Source organism: Hyperoodon ampullatus, assembly GCF_949752795.1.
Source record: "Hyperoodon ampullatus genome assembly, chromosome: 15".
In the NCBI taxonomy this organism is placed as follows: Eukaryota; Metazoa; Chordata; class Mammalia; order Artiodactyla; family Ziphiidae; genus Hyperoodon; species Hyperoodon ampullatus.
Genome location: NC_136928.1, coordinates 30,308,193 through 30,329,013, shown reverse-complemented (window position 1 = coordinate 30,329,013; position 20,821 = coordinate 30,308,193). Strand labels below are relative to the sequence as shown.

The 20,821-nt window shown below is 37.9% G+C and overlaps 1 protein-coding gene across 1 annotated transcript; it reads left to right on the top strand.

Moving 5' to 3' along the window:
- Positions 1-8,394: 8,394 nt before the first annotated feature.
- On the top strand, positions 8,395-20,576 carry GKN1 (gastrokine 1; the record flags this gene model as incomplete). Its single annotated transcript, XM_079720686.1, has 6 exons — positions 8,395-8,526; positions 17,368-17,421; positions 17,510-17,644; positions 18,612-18,722; positions 19,646-19,793; positions 20,482-20,576. The coding sequence occupies 6 exons, from the start codon at positions 8,395-8,397 to the stop codon at positions 20,574-20,576; spliced, it is 675 nt and encodes a 224-aa protein (XP_079576812.1).
- Positions 20,577-20,821: the final 245 nt, after the last annotated feature.

Sequence of the window (20,821 nt, the reverse complement as noted above, 5' to 3'; positions counted from 1 at the left end):
TACAGTTTTGTAGTACGTCTGCAAATTTTCTCCCATATCTGGCTCCAAAGTTCCCCCAGAATCACACCTATAGATATTAGGACAGACAGAGGTGTTATACTCTATCCTCTACTTTGTCTCCTGTCCCCAGGAGTTCTGAGTCTATAGATATAATAATGACAATAGCCTTTATGGAGCACTTAATATGTTCTAGCACTGTCTGAGCACTTTGCATATATTAATTCATTTGATCCTCATAACAATCCTATGTGTTACTTTCTAACCATGTTTCATTTTACAGGTAGGAAAACTAAGGCCCAGAGAAATTAAGTAACTTTTCAATGGTACACAATTTTTAAAGGCAGCAGTCGGGATTTGACCGCAATCAGACATCAGAGTCCACACTGGTAACTATTACAAGTACCTTCTGTCCTCTCCTATTAGTTGCTAAGTGTAACTTCTTGCCTTGCTGAGATGGAGGCATTAGCAAGGAGCCTTCTGGTTCCAGAAAGCTTCTTGACCAAAAGATAGACTTGAAAATAGGCCTACCCACAACTCAAGGGTGAAACTTTTAAACTAGATGAATAAAACACTGTGCTTGTAAAAGTTGTTATAAATGAAATTCAAGAGTAAGCTGCCCAGCTCCCCACTGAGGGTGTGAAATAGCTAACATGGAAGGACCTCCTGCTGGCCTTACCCACACCTTGGATACTCTGATTCAATGGGTCTGAGAAGGGGACACAGCCATGTGGACTTTTAAACGCCCATGGGTGATTCTAATTGGAAGACCTGTTTCAAGTCCTTTCCAAACCCCTCTTGAGGAAACTAAGACTCAAACAGGTTAAGAAACTTGGCCAAGGTCATTTTAGATACAATTAGTGGCAAAGATAAGACTTTTTCTTGCTATTCTATTGTTCATACTAAATAGTAAATCCACTCCCAAATACTGATTTTGTTAGTTACCTTTCTTTACGTAAGTTTGAACCCATTTTAACTATTACCTTTTTATTATGAGACCTACATCCCCTATTTTTTCAATCTTTCTTTCTTTCTCTCTCTTTCTCCTCTCTCGCTCTCTCTCACACACACACGCACGCACACACACGTGCACACAGTTTACTTCTGCAACTCGTTTTTTAATTCGTCAGGCATTTACATTTAGATATACTATAATATATGAGACTCAATACATCTAAAATAAAAGTTGTTATATTCTTTTCCCCAAGACAGTCTTTTTTTCTGGACATTGTTATTTCTGCTAACAATTTCCTCCAGGAGTTTAGGCTTACCTTGAATTCATCCTTCCTTCTTCTGCCATTTTCCTCTGTAATGCTTCACCCATTTGTGTCTTTCTTTCCAATCTATGAGCTCAAACTCCATTTCTCGTCCTCACCACCACACACTGTCCCTGTCACAATGACTTTAATTAGTCAGAATGGTTACACTAGCTGCTGTAATAAGCAACACCTAAATCTCAGTGATTTGACAACATAAACTTTTATTTCTCATTCACATAAAGTCCAATACAGATGACTTCATGGTGGGTGGCTCTCCTCCAAGGGATGACTTTTGTGGTTTCCATCTTCTTCTTTATGTAGCTTCCCCATTTTCAATATGTAGTTTTGTGGTTATCCTGGCATCAACAAGCTGGCAGTTGAGAGTTTAGACCAAAAGCATGAAGAAAAAAACATCTGGGGCTTCCCTGGTGGTGCAGAGGTTGAGAGTCCGCCTGCCGATGCAGGGGACGCGGGTTCGTGCCCCGGTCTGGGAGGATCCCACGTGCCGTGGAGCGGCTGGGCCCGTGAGCTATGGCCGCTGAGCCTGCACGTCCGGAGCCTGTGCTCCGCAACGGGAAAGGCCACAACAGTGAGAGGCCCACATACCACAAAAAAAAAAAAAAAATCTGCTCTTAGCTTCTTCAGAATGAAAATGACCACATCCATGCATTATCCATTGGTGACCACCAGTCACAAGGTCCTATCTAGATGTGAGGGAAATGAAACTTAGCTCTGTGCCCAAAAGAGGAAGTCAGGCTTTGGGTATAAAAAAGGCCAAAATTGTCTTCCTGTTTCCAAGCTTTCCATTGTTCCATCCTCAAAACCAATTAATTCAAGACCTAAAATCACCATTTTGCCTAAATTGCTCTTGTGTTCAAAGAATTTTTAAAATTCTCCATCAACTGTAGGATGAAGTTGAAGACTCTTAGCTTGGTGTTTAACTCACTATTATAGTCTTCTCCCAAACTAACTTCCCCAAGTGGTATGAGTGGGAACTACTCTAAACGAAGGAGAGAGATGTGTTTATAGAAGTAGAGAGATGTTCATGTACTCAATTGCCACAAAAGACACTCAAACCATTCAACTATACTTTCCTGTCCTTTCCCTCCATATCTTAGACTCCCTGCCTTTCACCATGTTATTTTCCTTTCATATTACCTTTATCCATTTGTCTTTCTTCCTTTCTCCTTCCTTCATTTATTTCTCTTCTTCCTTCTACTCTTAATGTCAGCCTACCTTGTGAAAATCACCATAAACATATTCTGAAATGGATAGAAGAGTAAACCAGACCCAATGAGTATCTGTTCTCAGTTTGCTATTATAAACATAAATAACTATTAAAATATAGTAGATGTTATACACAATACTATATATAAAATAGATAACAAATAAGGACTTACTGTATAGTACAGGGAACTATACTGAATATTTTGTAATAACCTATATGGTAAAATAATCTGAAAAAGAATATATATGTGTGTGTGTATATTATATATACATATATTAAACACTTTGTTGTACACCTGAAACTAACACAATGTTGTAAATCAACTATACTTCAATTAAAAATAATAATTTTAAAAATATAGTAGATGTTAAGTATTAGAAGGGAGGCACAAGTAATTTGCAGTGACATGGATGAACCTAGAGATTGTCATACTGAGTGAAGTAAGTCAGACAGAAAAAGACAAATATCATATGATATCACTTATATGTGGAATCTAAAAAAAGGGTACAAATGAACCTATTTACAAAACAGAAATTGAGTCACAGATGTAGAAAACAAACTTACAGTTACTAAGGAGTGAAGGAGGGGAGGGATAAATTGGGAGATTGGGATTGACATATACACACTACTACATATAAAATAGATAAGTAATAAGGACCTACTGTATAGCACCGGGAACACTATTCAATACTCTGTAACGACCTATATAGGAATAGAATCTAAAAAAGAGTGGATATATGTATATGTATAACTGACTCACTTTGCTGTACACTTGAAACTAACACAACATTGTAAATCAACTATACTCTAATTTTAAAAATTAATTAAATAAAAAAATAAAATAAAAGAGAGGCACAAGTAGAATGATGTAATAATTCAAAATACAAATTGCATTGACCATCTCTATCAGCAAAAACACATTTATATTCTCCATTGTTTCTACATTATATAATCACCTAAAGTCTTTCCTTTAATGACCCTAAATTCACATACTGAGGCCCTAACTCATCCCTGCCCCTGCTCCCTGACTCGCTTCCACTTTGATATGGTGCAGTCAGCCTATGAATTCATTTCTATGTCATTTTTTGCCATACCCAAGAAAGGGATCAAAACTGATGTTAGAAAGGAAAAAAAAAATCCAACTCTAAATGGACCTGGGATGAGGATATAGCTATTTGGGCAAGATAATACAGATCCTATGTAAGATAGATTAATTCCAAAGTAATTTTTAAAATACATACAAACAATGTACATGATGTAAAAGAAAGAAAAAAGTAGAAGAAAATACAATAAACTTTGATCCGATTTTGTCAATGCAAAAGAAAAAAGGTTTTCTAAGCCTAAAAGTATTAGAATAAATCACAAGAGAAAAGATACATAAACCTAGCTGTATAATATGTAAAAGGTAATTAATTGGTTCTTTTAAAGCAAAATTGTACACTTGAAACTAATATGTTATATGTCAATTATATCTCAATAAAATTTTTAAAAAGGAATTTATTCATCCTAATAAAGGTCAAGTATAAAAAAATTTCACCTAACATCATACTTGAAAAGTCATGAAAGAAAATTAATATATGGACTTCAATAAAGTTGAAAATTTCTGCCCTTCCAAAGATACTGTTAAAAATATGAAAAGGAAAGCCTCAGACTGAGAGAAAATATTGCAAAATACATATCTGATAAAGAATCTATCTCTACTATATATAGAACTTTCAAATTTAATAATAAAACATACATTTCAATTTTTAAAATGGGCAAAAAATATGACAAGATGGTTCACCAAAGAAAATATACAGATGGCAAATACATACAAAAAAACAATGCTCAGCATCATTGGTAATTAGGGAAATGCAAATTAAAACCATTACACTTCTATTAGAATGGCAAAACCACCACCACCACAACAACAAGAAAACAAAATTAAAAAGTCCAAGTGTTGTCAAAGGTGTGGAACAAATGGAACAATCATACATTGTGGGCAGGTGTGCAAGATGCTACAACCACTTTAGAAAACAATTTGGCAATTTCTCATAAAATTAAATATACTCATTGTATAACCCAGAAATCTCACTCCTGGGTGTTTACCTAAGGGAAGTGAAAATATATGTATACATTAGAACCTGAACATAAGTATTTATAGTGGCTTTATTTGTAATCACCAAACACAAGAAATAACCCAGTTGCCTTTCAGCTGGTGACTGGATAGGTAAAATGTGGTACATTTATATAATGAAATACTACTTAGCAAAAAATAAATAAAAAGGACCAACCACTGACACACAACTCAGATGAATCTCAAATGCATTATACTGAGTCAAAGCAGCCAGAATCAAAAGACTACCTACTGTATGATTCAATTTATATGGCATTTTGGAAAGATAAAACTAAAAGGACAGAAAACAGATGAGAGTTTTGCAGGGGCTGGGAATGAGGGGTAAGGTCACGTATAAAGGGCACAAGGAATATTTTGGGGGGTAATGGCAATGTTCTATATTGATTGTGCTGGTGGTTTCATGACTGCATGCGTTTGTCAAAACTCATAGAAATAAGGATAAATATTCTATATATTTATAAATTATATTTCAATAAACCTGTTTAGGAAAATAATATTCATTAAGTGTAAAAAATAAGCAACATTTAAAACAAATTGAAAACTGAGGGAAATATTTTCCACATACATGAGGGACAAATGATAATATTCTCAACTTATGAAATGTTTTACAAATCCACAGGGAATAAAGGGAGTAAAATGAATACATGTAACACATGTCTTTAATGGACAAAGATATGATTAGAGGGAACAAAATAATAGGAGATGGTTATGAGGTAACCATATCTGACACATCTTGCCTGGATTTGAATTGTCTAGGTTTTCCAGTTACTCACTGTGTATTCTTTGGCAAATTATTTAACCTCTCTGTGCCTTAATATCTGTAAAGAAAGGGTAATAAAATGGCTCCTCACAGGGTTACTGTGAAGATTAAATGAAGGTACACATAGAAAGCACTTAGAAGAGTAGCTGACACAGTAGGTGCTCAATAAATGTTATCTAATTTTATGGTCACTATTTATTATTCATAAGACACATTCAATTTTGTTAGTTATTAAGAAATTGCAAACCAATTATTTAATAAGAAACCATTTATTTCTTTTAGTGAGCATAAGGTGAAAAAAGGTCCATCTTCTCCACAAAACCTCCATAATTACTCCAGCTTAAAGAGCTCACACTCCTCTGAATGTTTTGTCTCTACTGCTCATTTGGAGAAGCTTCAAAGCATAAAAGAAACAATACAGGCTCCTGGATTACATGAAAATATTACTCCATTTTTTAACTGCCATGTGACCATGGACAAGTTGAAAAGCCTGTCAGTAAGAAAATGGCCATCAGAGAGGAAATGAGCTCTCACCAGATTATGGATCTGTTGGACTTCCCAGCCACTAGAACTATGAGAAATAAATATGTATTGTTTATAAACCACTAAGTCTGTGTCATTTTGTTATAGCATCCTGAATGCCTAAGACAATCAGAGAAGGAATAAATGAATGTAAAATAAAATCTTTTTTTTCTTATTCTTAATTGATTTAATAGATAACTGTTCAAATATAATGATAAACTATTGATTTTGGGCGGTAATGATGTGTCAGTGTAGGTTCATCAACTGTTAACAAATGTACATTCTGGTGTTGATTTGATGAGGGAGGCTATGCATGTGAGGGCAAGGAATGTAGGATATCTGTACCGTCCACTCAATTTTGATGCTAACTTAAAACTTCTCTTAAAAAAAACTGTCAAAAAAACAAGGCAAAAAAGAAGGAAAGAAAAAATAAACAAATGTAACAAATACAAAATAGTTAGACATGTTAAATATTAATCCAACTATATCAATAATTACTTTAAGTATGAATGATCTAAATATACCAAGTAAAAAAGAGATTGTCAGAGTGGATCAGGAAAACAAGACCCAACTATATGTTATATTCAAGAAACTGACTTTAAATACACAGACACAGATTATATATAAAAGTAGGTTAAAGTAAAGGGGTAAAGAAAGTTAACTATCTAACACTAATTTTTAAAAGTTAGAGTACCTATATGAATTTTAGATAAAGCAGACTTCAGAACCAAAAACAATTATGAGGGATAAAGAGGGGCATAACATCATGATAAAGCAGTCAGTTCTTTGGGAATATATAACAATACTTAACACCCATGCACCTAACAAGAGCATCAAAATACATGAGGTTAAAAACATACAACTACGGGCTTCCCAGGTGGCGCAGTGGTTGGGAATCCACCTGCCAGTGCAGGTGACGCGGGTTCGAGCCCCGGTCTGAGGGGATCCCACGTGCCGCGGAGCAGCTGGGCCTGTGCGCCACAGCTGCTGAGCCTGTGTTCTGGAGCCCGTGAGGCACAACTACTGAGCCCACGTGCCGCCGCTACTGAAGCCCGTGCACCCAGAGCCCATGCTCCACAGCAAGAAAAGCCACTGCAATGAGAAGCCCGCGCACCAGGACAAAGAGTAACCCCGGCTCGCCGCAACTGGAGAAAGCCCGCGCACAGTGACGAAGACCCATTGCAGCCAAAAATAAATAAATAAAATAAATAAATTAAAAAAAAACATACAACTACAATGAGAAATAGAGAAACATTATTCTAGCTGGAAACTTTGAGTAATTGGTAGATCAAACTGGCATAAAATCAGTAAGCATACTGGTGCTGAACTGAACAACAGCATCAGTCGACTTGATCTAATTGGCACATAGAATACTTCTTTCAGCAACAGCAAAATACACATTCTTCTCAAGGTCATATGGAACATTCAACAAGGTAGACCACATTCTGGGCCATAAAACACACCTTAAGAGTTTAAAAGAATAGATATCATACAAAGTATGTTCTCAGACCACAATGAAATTAAGTTAGAAATCAATAGCAGAAAGACAACTGGAAAATCCCAAATGCACTTGAAGACAAAATAACACTTCTACATAATGCATGGATCAAAGAAGTCTCAAAAGAAATTAAAAGGAAATAACCTAAAAAGCAACAGTGATTATTTCTGCAGAGTAAAATATGTGTCACTATTTTCTTTAATAATTTCCATGTTTTCTACAATTTCCTATAATTTACTTTTATGATCAGGAAGAAAGGTTTTTCAAAGATGTTGCATGAGAAACAGAATGTGAAATAACTCTTTAGTCATTTTTATTTGATCACATGTTGAAATGATAACATTCTGGATCTATTGGGTTCAATAAGATAATATTATTAAAATTGATCTCGGGCTTCCCTGGTGGTGCAGTGGTTGAGAGTCCGCCTGCCGGTGCAGGGGACATGGGTTCGTGCCCCGGTCCGGGAAGATCCCACATGCCGTGGAGCGGCTGGGCCCGTGAGCCATGGCCGCTGAGCCTGCGCGTCCGGAGCCTGTGCTCCGCAACAGGAGAGGCCACAACTGTGAAAGGCCCGAGTACCGCAAAAAAAAAAAAAAAAAAAAAAACACTATCAGTGAGTGGCCACTGAAAACAAGCTCGGAGCTCCCACTGATTCTGCATTATGGTGAGTTGTCTAATTACTTCATTATATATTACAATGTAATAATAATAGAAATAAAGTGCATAATAAATGTAATGTGCTTGAATCAACCCAAAACCATCCTCCCCCACCCCATCCCCCAGTCCGTGGAAAAATTGTCTTCCGCTAAACCAGTCCCTGGTGCCAAAATGGTTGAGAATCTAATATATACAGTGGTAAAGTCAAGTCTGAAGCTTGGTAAGGTTTGATCTGCTTTTCCATCATGTAGGGGCGGCTCAAGCATTCAGAATAGAAGAGGTCTTCCAGCAAGAATGAGACAGGTAATGAGAGAAGAGGATCAAACATAGACTCCAACGGCAGCCCTAAAGGGACGGATGGAAGAAGAGAGGCAAGCAATTGTTCAGGTGGTAGCAGGAGCAGTTGAAGTAGAAATGGGTGAAAGCAGTGTCACAGAAATTAAGCCAGGAGAGAATGTCAAGAAAAGAAGAGACTATCATCGTCAGAAAGTAAAGAGAAGTCAAATCATGAGTACTGAAAAGATACCAGCATATCAGAGATTTCAGGGTTAGGCTCCTTGCCTGGTTCACTTTGAATCCCAGCACTACCAGTTACCCTTCGGACTTGAAGCCAAATTTCAATGGGTTGAGCTAGGACTGGGAGGTGAGGATGTGGACTTGGAAAAATGACATGATCCTTTTAAGAGATGTAAAGGGAAGGGAAGTTCTAAAGTCTCTGTTTATGAGGAAGGTAGAGTTAAGGGAAGGTTTTCATGTTTATTTTTGGCCTGTTTTTTTAGTACTGGGGAGATTTGCCCATACAAACCAAAAAAGAAGCAGCAAACCAACAGGAAGATATTAAAGGTTGAGAAAAAGGACAGCTATCTGATGGAGGAAGGTGGGCATTAGAGGTGGAGATATTGTTCTTGGAAACTGTTAAGGGCACATTTCTCCAAAATGAGAAAGAATGAAGAATGGGTGAAGATAGTGATCAGTAGATGAAGGAATGCCAGTTCAAGAAGCCTGATACCAGGACTTCCCTGGTGGTGCAGTGGTTAAGAATCAGTCTGCCAATGCAGGGGACATGGGTTTGAACCCTGGTCTGGGAAGATCCCACTCAGCACAACCAAGAATAAGTAAATAAATAAATTTATAAAAATAAAAAAATGAAGCCTGATACCATTTATGTTCCTGGTACAGTCGGCAGGGTAGGAGTGATGTCGAGGACTTGAATAGGTTGGCAAAATATTTTGAACATTTGCTGAAAGGGAGAAGGAAGAAGCTTGCTAGAGATAAGGAAAGCTGAATTCCACTGAGACTATTACAGGCCCCAGGAGAATTATTTTTTAGTTTAAATTCTTTTCTTTTTTTTACCTCCCATCCAAGAAGAGAGAGGAAATTGTTTGGCTTTTTCTAGATTTGAGGAAAGTGGCCAAAATTAGGAGAATCCTTTTTGTACATGAATTTAGGTTGAAATCATCCTTGATTGATTGAACCCTAATCACATGGCAAGAACTATGCTAGACACATGGAATATGAGTTCTGTCTCAGCAGGCTAATAGCCTAATACACATCCAAGACCCAAGACGTCCATCCCACATCTACACACACATTCAATCTATTTTAGAGTGAGACATGAAATTCTACACAGTAAATAGTATCTACATTTCTAAAATATGCATACCTGCTTAAATAACTCCCTGAATACGTGCCTTCATGAAGAGATCAAATCAAATTTAAAGGTGTGTCCAAAAAAAATGGGTGATTGCTTTTTTAGAGAAACACTCATGGTCACCAACTAAAATATCATTTTACTGGGAGGAGCTCAAGGATATTGGAACATATCAGTTTGGGAAAGAGTTAAGAGCGTTCACACATGCAGGGAAGTAGGAGATTGGCATACCTGAGCTCAGAGGCCAGGGAGGAAGAGAAGTGCCATGTGGCTATTGGTGGAGATTAAATCCCTAGAATAGCTTGAGCTTAGTGTGTAGCAAATTGTCGGTTCTTGAGAAGTGGAATAATTCTGACTCAACTTTTCTTTACCTAATTGTGATTAAATGGGATATTTCATAACCATAAAGGTGAATCTGAGAGTCCTAAGAACATTATAAGGTGGTCCTCACAGCCACTGAACGCGCCCCTACAGTCCACACCACCTGGCTCTGCTGCTCCCCTAGGCTGACGCTTCATCCCTAGGTGTCTATACAGCGTGTGCCACAGGTCCCAACCAAAGGTCCACTTTCTGCATGAAACCTCCATAACCACTCCAGTTTAAAGAGCTCACACTCCTCTGAATGTTTTGTCTCTACTGCTCATTTGGAGAAGCTTCAAGTCATGAAAGAAAGAGTGCAGGCTCCTGGATTACATGAAAACATTATTCCATTTTTAACTGCCATGTGACCTTGGACAAGTTGGAAAGCCTCCCAGAACCTTCCTCTTACCTTACTTTGATATATCCATGTTATGTGCATGTCTTGTCTCCTATCAGAGATAGCTACTTAATCTGTGAAGCCCAGGGCAAAATGAAAATATGGGACCCCTTGTTCAAAAAACAGAAAAAAAGCTTTTTCCTTTCTTCCATAGTTTCTCTCTTTCTCTCGACCTACGATGGTGTTTTTGACTTGCTATTTAATATCACACTCCCTTGCTCATGGGGATGCTTGCAAGGTAATTCCAAATCCTCAAAGACACACAGAGCCCCCCACTGTGACTCAGCATGCAGGTGTACGTGTCTGACCTTGATCTTTCCTGCATCTGCACCCAGACCCCACAGTGGAGGTAGAGGAGTCGGTTGTGGAGAGCACACCCAAGGAGGTGGGACCACACATGAGCCACAACTCCAAGCCCCCAGGGCATGCTGTATTGTCCCATTGGACTTTACTTACAAAACACAAATTCAGAAATATAACTAATAAGAATTTCAAGTTGGCAACTTTAAAGTCTTAAGTATGGGGCTGTCTTCTGAGTATGAGTCCTGGGTAACTACGTTGATCACATGTCCAAAAAGCCAGCCCTGCCCTCAGAGAGATTTCAGGATCTTGGAGCATTAGTCCTTGTTGTTTTATATCTTTGAATCTTCTGTAGCACTTGTGCTTACTACATTAGCTGGAACATGGTTAATTTCTGTTAATTTATTACTTTTCAATATGAGAAAATGAGTAAAGAATTGTAGGTCAGAACAGCAAATGAAAAAATTTCCCTGGCCTGGATGAGGGGAGTTGGTTCCTTATTTAAATGCAGTGGGACCTCTGAAGAAAAATTACACTCCAGAATAAGTCCAAATGGATATGTTTTATTAAGCATTTCCAGGAATTGGAGACTGCAGAAGTGGGTAGGAAGAGTATATAATTGAATAAACATGGAGTTCAAAATTCCCTGAAGTACCTCTGAGGATCCAACATTTTCCTCTGAGGATGTGTTCTTCCAGACGTGAACAGATTACACACTTGTGTATATTTTCTATCTGGGTTGCAGAAAAGCAAACCAGTTCAGATCAGTCACTGCAGAAAACTCAATGATTCACAAAACCATGCTTCATTGTTGAGTCTTAGGGCAAGTCCTTTACTTTGGCCTCTTCTGCCAGGGAAGCCATGGGGATAGTTCAATGTGGGGACCACGGGGTCCTCACAAGATCTGGGCTCCAGGTGTGGCCTTCACAGCTGTAGCACTTTGGTCCTCACCACTTAGAATCTGATTTTCATCTTCCAGTGTTCAGTTCAGTCCTTTCCAAGCCTCATTGCTATGGCTGAAGGACCACAACATCAGCATGAGCTTTCACACCACTTTCTCTAAATTGCTTCAAAATGAACAATGAACAAGGAATGTGTTATTAGTTCTGAATTAGCTCTAAGATAATTATAAAGTAACATGTTACTCTCATTTTGTGATTTCTATTCCTTACGTGAGCATATTTTCTCCAATTCCTTTTCAGAATGAAAGTACTTAACCAGGTTCGATTATTCTTCATAGTGATGAAAAATGAACTTCTTAGTCAATATTCTCTTTATCTCTACTTTCACGTATTTTATAGAAATGATGGCATCACTCAGCAGACATTCTTTTAGCAAGATGCTTCCAAACTCTGTTTACAATACTCTAACACTCAAGGTTAACAACCGATCAGAGGTATAATATATCTCTGGTTGCCTCTGAGAGGACCCAGAAGGTTTGGCAGATGCAATTGGACAGACATACAAGCAGCAACAGAAAGGCAGGGTTATATATATTTTGGAAGGCAATGGTCCTGAAGGAAATAACAAAAAGAGAAGGCTTTGTGATGTCATAAGAAAGAGCTTCTTCCACGTTGCTGTAATTTGAAAAGAATTTCTCTCTTATACAAAAAAAAAAACAATTATGTAATAAGCATGGATTTTCTGAAATTAGAAGCTTTCTAGCAATAATTATTAAACTGTTATTCTACATATTCTTATTGCTATTTTATCAGATGTGTCATTCCTGGCCACAAATACATATGGAAGATATGATAGGAGTACCCCTCTGCCACAAGCTCTGAAAGCTGTAGCCACAGGGACAGTAACTAGAGTCTTAGCTGCAGACTAGTAAACTTAGACCATGGGACAGGGCAGAAGTTCTCCTCCCCGACTCCCCACCACCAGGTGACAAAGTGTGTTCAGATCTCACAATGAACCACCTGATTTGGGACCATCACAAACTGGTGCTCAGCAAGACAACAGAGGCAGAGAGACTGAGACAGAATCTCTGCATGAAGGGGCTTCCATACTCCAGCAAAGAAATTATAGAGTGAAATGAAACAATTGACAAAGGATTCATCTCCAAGATTTACAAGCAGCTCATGCAGCTCAATATCAAAAAAACAAACAACCCAATCCAAAAAGGGGCAGAAGACCTAAATAGACATTTCTCCAAAGAAGTCATACAGATGGCCAAAAAACACATGAAAGGATGCTCAACATCACTAATCATTAGAGAAATGCAAATCAGAACTACAATGAGGTATCACCTCACACTGGTCAGAATGGCCATCATCAAAATATCTACAAACAATAAATGCTGGAGAGGGTGTGGAGAAAAAGGAACCCTCTTGCACTGCTGGTGGGAATGTAAATTGATACAGCCACTATGGAGAACAGTATGGAGGTTCCTTAAAAAACTAAAAATAGAACTACCATATGACCCAGCAATCCCACTATGGGGCATACACCCTGAGAAAACCATAATTCAAAAAGAGTCATGTACCACAATATTCATTGCAGCACTATTTACAATAGCCAGGACATGGAAGCAACCTAAGTGTCCATCGACAGATGAATGGATAAAGAAGATGTGGCACATACATACAATGGAATATTACTCAGCCATAAAAGGAAATGAAATTGAGTTATTTGTAGTGAGGTGGATGGACCTAGAGTCTGTCATACAGAGTGAAGTAAGTCAGAAAGAGAAAAACAAATACCGTATGCTAACACATATATATGGAATCTAAAAAACAAAGAAAAAAATGGTTCTGAAGGACCTAGGGGCAGGACAGGAATAAAGATGCAGATGTAGAGAGTGGACTTGAGGACACGGGGAGGGGGAAGGGTAAGCTGGGACGAAGTGAGAGAGTGGCATGGACTTACATATACTACCAAATGTAAAATAGATAGCTAGTGGGAAGCAGCCGCATAGCACAGGGAGATCGGCTCTGTGCTTTTTGACCACCTAGAGGGGTGGGATAGGGAGGGTGGGAGGGAGGCTCAAGAGGGAGGGGATATGGGGATATATGTATATGTATAGCTGATTCAGTTTGCTATACAGAAGAAACTAACACAACATTGTAAAGCAATTATACTCCAATAAAGATGTTAAAAAAAAAAAAAGAAAGAAAGGAAACCTCTTCACAGATAGCTGCCCTCCATCCCAGGCTTAGTGATCTTTTGCAGCTAAAGAGCAAGTTTGGAAGAGATTAGTGGGCACTTTAAAAACATAAACAAAATCTTACCACAGCTACACTAATCCACTCATGCCAACATTCTGAAAGAGATGTGGGTAGTTAATCAAGCTTTACAACCATGTAACCCTATCCTGTGATTCCAAGCCATGCATATATGGATAATCATGGGCTCAGGAAGGTTTCCAAAGGGGAAATTTATAGATCAGTGATTCATGAGATACAGTTTTTCCCCTCAGCAATTTGATTTACTAGCTTCCATTTGTAAGAGAGAGTAGGAAAAAAATTGAAACTTTAATTCACCTCCAAGATTGTTTTGAGCATTTACTTGTTTGCCCAAGTGACAAGATCTACTCTGTGCTTCTGATGAAAACATTTTTAAAATTATTTTAACATCATTTCTGAAAACTAAATTATCTAGAAATAAATAAGAGGACAGGGATTCCTTTTATAGCTCAAGGAAAAAAAAGAAAAAAGTTTCCCCCTTGGATATTGAGAAGACATGATGGAGGCAGTGGTATGTGAGTTGGGCCTTGAAAAATAAATAGTAATTACCAATTAGAGAAAGGCAAGGGGTTGGCACTCCAGGGTGAAGGAACTACATGTGCGAAGGCATAGAGGCATGAACCATCCTGAATATTCCCACCAAAGTGGAACTGTGGTGTAGCTGGAATATAGGTTTATACAGTGACAGATACAACTGTGGAGACTTTGGAAACATTATAAAGGACCCTCTGTGCCATTCCAGTGAGCTTGAAGTTTATCTTGTAGGCTGCCAGTGAAAGTTGCTAAGCATGGTAGAGTCAGTTTATTTATATATGTATTCTTAAAAAGACAACCTTAGGGAAAATGTGGGGAAAATGCACTGGAATATGAGAGACCGATGACCAGAATGATCAATTACACAACTGCTATAAAAGTCCAGGTGAATGAAGCTGTGGGCAAAGCCAGAGTTGAGCGTCAATTCTGACTGAGATGAAATGACAAGGTTTAGTAACTAACTGGATGGTTAGAAAAAAGACCAAAGAGAGTCCCAGATTTTCTAACTAGATGTATGGTCCTATCATCCAAAGAGCTCAGGATTGCAGAGAAGGTTATAGGTTTTGTGGGAGTAGCTAGTAGAACATGTTTAGCCTAAGCAAAAGCAACACAGTGGCTTGGTTAAAGGTATGAAGAGGAAACCATTCCACATTCTTACAGGAGCTGCTATCTACAAGGCCCACAGTTTCTTGCCTTGTTTGATTTTAGGGATGGTTCTTTTTCTGAATCTGAGTAATATCAATATATAAAATACCCACACCCACAGCTTCAGTTGGAACAGAAGTTATCATAAATCATACTGAGTTTGTTTTGATATCTTCAACTTTGACAAACGGTGAGTCAGATCAACTCCATGTCAAAATGCCTTGCTAACGAGATGGATATTCCAAAAGGCTTCCTGGTACACCAGAACATAGCACAGATATGGAAAATGGAGAAAGATAAGTCTTGGACCCCACCTGTTCACACCTAGCTTGAGTAAAGCTGGTCAAGTACAAATATGAGAAGACTTTTTTTCTGAGTCCATGCCTGCCTTCTCCCTGGCTTCATTGCTTTGGTGAAGTCAAAATGAAGTTCACAGTGAGTAGATATTTCCTTTTGAATTTATTCCCTTATAACTGGAGACTGTTAATATTCTGAGCTAAGGGGGTCTGCTTCTTATGACAATATCATTGTAATGCAAAATTTTGTAAAAATAATAATAATAATCTATTTTCTTTTCATGGAATCATGGCATCTATAAGCGTCTCTATAGAGAAGGATAGTTATACTGGGATTGGTCAGCTGCCTGAGCATCTTATACTATGCTATCTTTAAAAAATTACTTTCCAGATCGCCTGATTCAGGTCTGGGCACAGAGCAAGCAGTCTCTAGCCCTAGAAAATGTCTGACTTTTCATACCTTCTTAAATTCCCTTTTTGACCAAAACTTCTGAGTATGTTCAGGCAAGATAAAAAGCTTATTAACAAAACAAAGTGGTGAGAGACTTACTGTCACATTCTCCCCTGTGAAATGGATCTCTAAGTAAGAAAGTTCTACCTTGGACCCTGTCTGTAGCCATTTATTCATGAAAACACTTGAAACATGAAGCTAGTGCAACATCTCACTTGTGGTTCCATGTAAAAGGCTGAAGAGTGTAGCAAATGGACCACAAAATTCTGCCAAAGTAACTGGTAGTGCTGTGTGTCTCATAACAGGATGCAAAAGGGCTAGAGTCAGGTAAATATTTTCATGTTTTGACATACTAAACATTAAAATATATTACAGCAGACTCTGCTTCATAATGGAGTTGCAAGTGTGAAATAATTTTCTAGAAATAAGTTCTATTTTTATGTTTTGTTTTTTTGGCCACGAGACATGTAGGATCTTAGCTCCCCAACCAGGGATCAAACCCTCACCCCCTGCATTGGAAGGCGAAGTCTTAACCACTGGACCACCAGGGAAGTCCCTAGAAATAAGTTCTACTAATAGGAAGGTTAAAAAAAAAAAAAAAAAGAGCTCCAGACACAGGTCAGATCTGGTTTCTCTTCTGGTTCTGCCTTGAACAAAAGGTACACCTTTGGCCAAGTCACTCAACTTCTGAAGTTCAGTTTCCTCATCTGTGAAAGGATTATGTTGTACTAATAGGTCTCTAAAATTTCTTCCACCTCTGAATTTTTTTAACCTCCTTCTTAAACTATCAGGGGAAACATCAAACCAATTTTTTTAATTACCTTGAATTACTAGTGCAGTTCTCAAACCATTTTGTTCCAGGCAAAGGAAATGAAGATAAGCACCTAGAATCATGCACCCTGCATAAAGCTCTGTGTTCTGAGAACAAGCGCTGTGTACTCAATGACACATGACTACATCAGGTGTCCTGGGACAGTGATTGACTTCCCTTCTGCTAAGCACATTTGACAGCCAGACACCCCATCCTTGGCTTCTCATCATTCATATCCAATCTGCTTACTAATCCATTACTTTAAAACAATTTTTAAATAAAAAGACTACTGCTATTAGGGGTCTAGGAAGAGAAGAAACATTCAGGTCAATAAATAGGAAAATTAAATTAAATCATTTTCAGATGTGGTTCTCAGAACTTAAAACCATTTTCATACCATATATGCTATTCATTTCCAACTTTATTTTTCAATATACTGACACTTCATCAGTATTTCATAAGACCTACATTAAAAATTCTAAAACAATCAACATAATTACTTATAATTAACCTACAATTCAACATTATCATTAAAACTTCCAATGGTTAAAAAAATAGAAGACCAAAGAAGAAGAAAAGACAGACCACTCAATAGAGTGGTAAAGTTAGTAAGTATTTTGATAAGCTTAGATAAAGAAAGAAGACGAGGCCATTGTTTTGCCATTTAACAGTAGACCAATGTTATTTGTGATTTCAGATTGCCTTTGCTGGACTTGTTGGCATCTTTCTGACTCCTGCCCTTGCTAACTATGTAAGTCTCATTTTTTAAAGTGTGTTACCAAAATGCATTTGCAAAGAAATGTGGTATTAAATCAAAGTTCATTTCTTGTAAATTTCAGAATATCAATGTCAACGACAACAACAGTGGTGGAAGTGGGCAGCAGTCAGTGAGTGTCAACAAAGAACATAACGTGGTCAATGTTGACAATAACAATGGATGGGACTCGTGGAATTCCCTGTGGGATTATGAATCTGTAGGTAGCCCACATGCAATTTCTGTTCTTTGCAAAATGGCATTTCTTTTTAATGACAACAAAAATTGCCTGCTAACCATAAAAAATTTTAAATGATGTAAATTCTAACTGCACATAAGCACAGAGTTATAAGTAAAAATGCCTATTTGGCTCACCCAGTTTCACTCCCTAGATATAAGTGCTGTTAATAAGTTTCTCACAGTAAGTTAAAATTCATGCCAGTGTGAATAGTAATTAGGATCCACTATGCTGTGAGGCTATAAGACAAATATGACATCTTTTGCCTTACCTGCAGAAACCCTCAATAAAGACAAAAGACCTTCATAATATTACTATTGCCAAAGCACAATCTATCTCACCCTATTGTCAATTTCCTTCTAAAAAGACAGAAATTGACATTTCATCTGTAACTCAAAAAGACCAAAGGAAGTGTAAATGACAATATTAATGAGGAAGAGAGTAAAAACAAAACAAAACAAAAAACAAAACAAAAAAAAACAGTTGTTTCTTGTTAGAACACCCAGCTCAGCAATTACCAGCTCTATATTTAACAAACTTCGTACTTTAGAAAAGCCAACTCCTTATAGTTTCAGTTTTATCATCTGGTCAAATAGAAAACAAATTCCTGTCTTACCTGCCTCCTTGAAATGTTGTGAAGATCAAAGGAGATTAAAATATGATAGTATTTAAAATTTTATTTCAGCAGAACAGACATATTTTGAAAGACTCTTCCCAGGCTAGAACCTGAAGCAAGTTCAACACTCAGTCTCTCCCTCAAAGAGTTTGTGGTCTATCCTTACAAATGTTAGCAATAAATATGATTGCAAAACAAGGTCAGATCCAGCACTTTTATCTCAGTTCATCGTGATCTCAGAGTTCCATTTCCCTCTGCTGGTGAAACTAATTTCTGATGAGAAAAGCACCTTGGAGAACATAACTCCTTACCATCTACCATCTTCTTTAATAGGGCTTTGCTGTAACCAGGATCTTTAACAAGAAGTCATGCATTGTGCACAAAATGAACAAGGCAGTCATGCCCTCTTTTCAAGCCCTTGATACACTGGTCAAGGAAAAGAAGGTAAAAATAAAAGTCTTTTTATTTTTACTCAGGGAAGTCTTATGATTTCCAATAAATAATGAGAAGGTCACAGTTGTTCCTTCTTGACCACAGTATGTTGCTCTGTGGAGCAAAAAAGGGAAAGGGGAATTGGTAATTGCCTGAGGAGAGAGAGCTGCCACCACACTCAAATGCTGTGGCTCATACCTGCCTCCACAGAAGCTGATCAAAACACCTCACCTTTACTGTTAGGGGAGCAAAGCTCTGCTCACACCAGTGGGAGCCCTCAGTACTTCAAGGACTTTTTTCTGCAAGAGTAGGTTAGGGTTATTTGATGTAGCAAATAGAAATAGAGGATACCCAGTTACGTTTGAATTTCAAATAAACAATGGATAATTTTTAGCATAAGCATGTCCTATGCAATATTTGGGACATACTTATACTTACAAATGATCTGTTATTTATCTGAAATTAAAATGTAACTGGGTGTCCTGTATTTTATCTGGCAACCCTAGTTGGGGTAGGAGGGGAGAGGGGATCTATCATTCTTTAAAATGTCAGCTTGAGTTTATATCCCTATAACTGATAAGTGGGTAACTTTCACTGACAGCGTAGAGAAAATAAACTGCATTCTCAGAAACTGATTATCATATAAATCCATCCCAGAAATATAAGATGACCAAATAAGGTTCAACCTTCAGAATAAATTTACCCTCAGACTTCTGTTTATATGAAAAGCTGGGGTTTCAAACCAGCTAAATCCCTTGGGACACTACAAAATTCTGAGATATACAGGGCTGGAATTGGTCCTTCTTCATTCTGATTATGGAAAAGTTATAGCCAAGCAATACCCCCTTGTTGACCTTGAACCCAACCCCAACCCAACAAACCACTGGGCTTAACACTCCTCTCTCCTCCTTTCCACCTGTCTTGTGCACACTCAGCTTCAGGGTAAAGGACTAGGGGAACCACCTCCCAAGAGCCTGATATACACAGTCAAACCTGACAAAGTCAACAACCTGGACCAGTTTGGAAAACCCATCGTTGCCATGTGTAAGGGGATTCCAACATACATGGCTGAAGAGATTCAAGGTGAGTAGCCTCTCTACTGTGCACTCCAAGATAATGCTGGTGGGATTGTCAGACTGTTTTCCGGGCATGTCCACAGAGGACACCAATTACTCGAGAGATGGTAATCAAGGTTAACACTTCTGTAGCGCTTGCTTTGTGCCACGCGCTATTCTACGTGCTTTAAGTGTGTTAACTCATTTGCTCCTGACCGCAATCTTATGTGATAGGCTTTATTGTTATTCTCACTTTCTGATGAGGAAACAGGCACAGAGAGAGGTCACAAAACCCTTGCCTGGGTCAATCCTAAGCATTTTGGCTCTGGATTCTGTGCTTTTAACCACCCTGAAATATTTCCTTTCAAGGGTGAATCTAGAGTAAACTCAAGACATATTCAAAGAAATGCATGAATCACTAAATGAAAGGAGAATGCCAGTAGACTCTATTGGCTTTTTATAGCTCAAACAATCACTAATTCTGGGCATTCAAAGAATAATTTACATAAAAACAAAGAGTTCACACGGGAACCTAACAAAACAGCAACTTTCCAGATCTCTGAATTGATTGATTTAATCTTGATAGCTAGCTAGCTAAATCTTGAAATTACTGCAGAGCTAGTTTGAAAACTGTGTGACATTCCTTGCCTCTATCCCCTAAAAAAACAGGTCCTTGAAAAGGCATTGATATTGGTTTCTTCTTTTCTTTTTATCAGACACAAGCCAGAATTTACACATAGGAAAATGTTTCAGTATTGATACACTCCGGATTCTGAACATTTCCTTCTGTGGAGGAACAGTGGAGAACTAAAAAAAAAAAAAGTTGCTGTGGGTTTAGCCATCAGAATATTCTATGCAGAAAAATATGGGTCCTAAGGGTTTTTAATCATGTCATTCTGAAATGTTTTCTCCTAGTCCTGTCTGGTTTCTTTAAGTGTCAATAAACCTATTTAGCACAGAGTTCAATTTACCCTAAAATTCTTTATGATTTCTATTTGGAAGAAAATGCAATGTGGTGGCAGCAAGTTGTCAAAGTGCATTAGACCCAGCCATTAG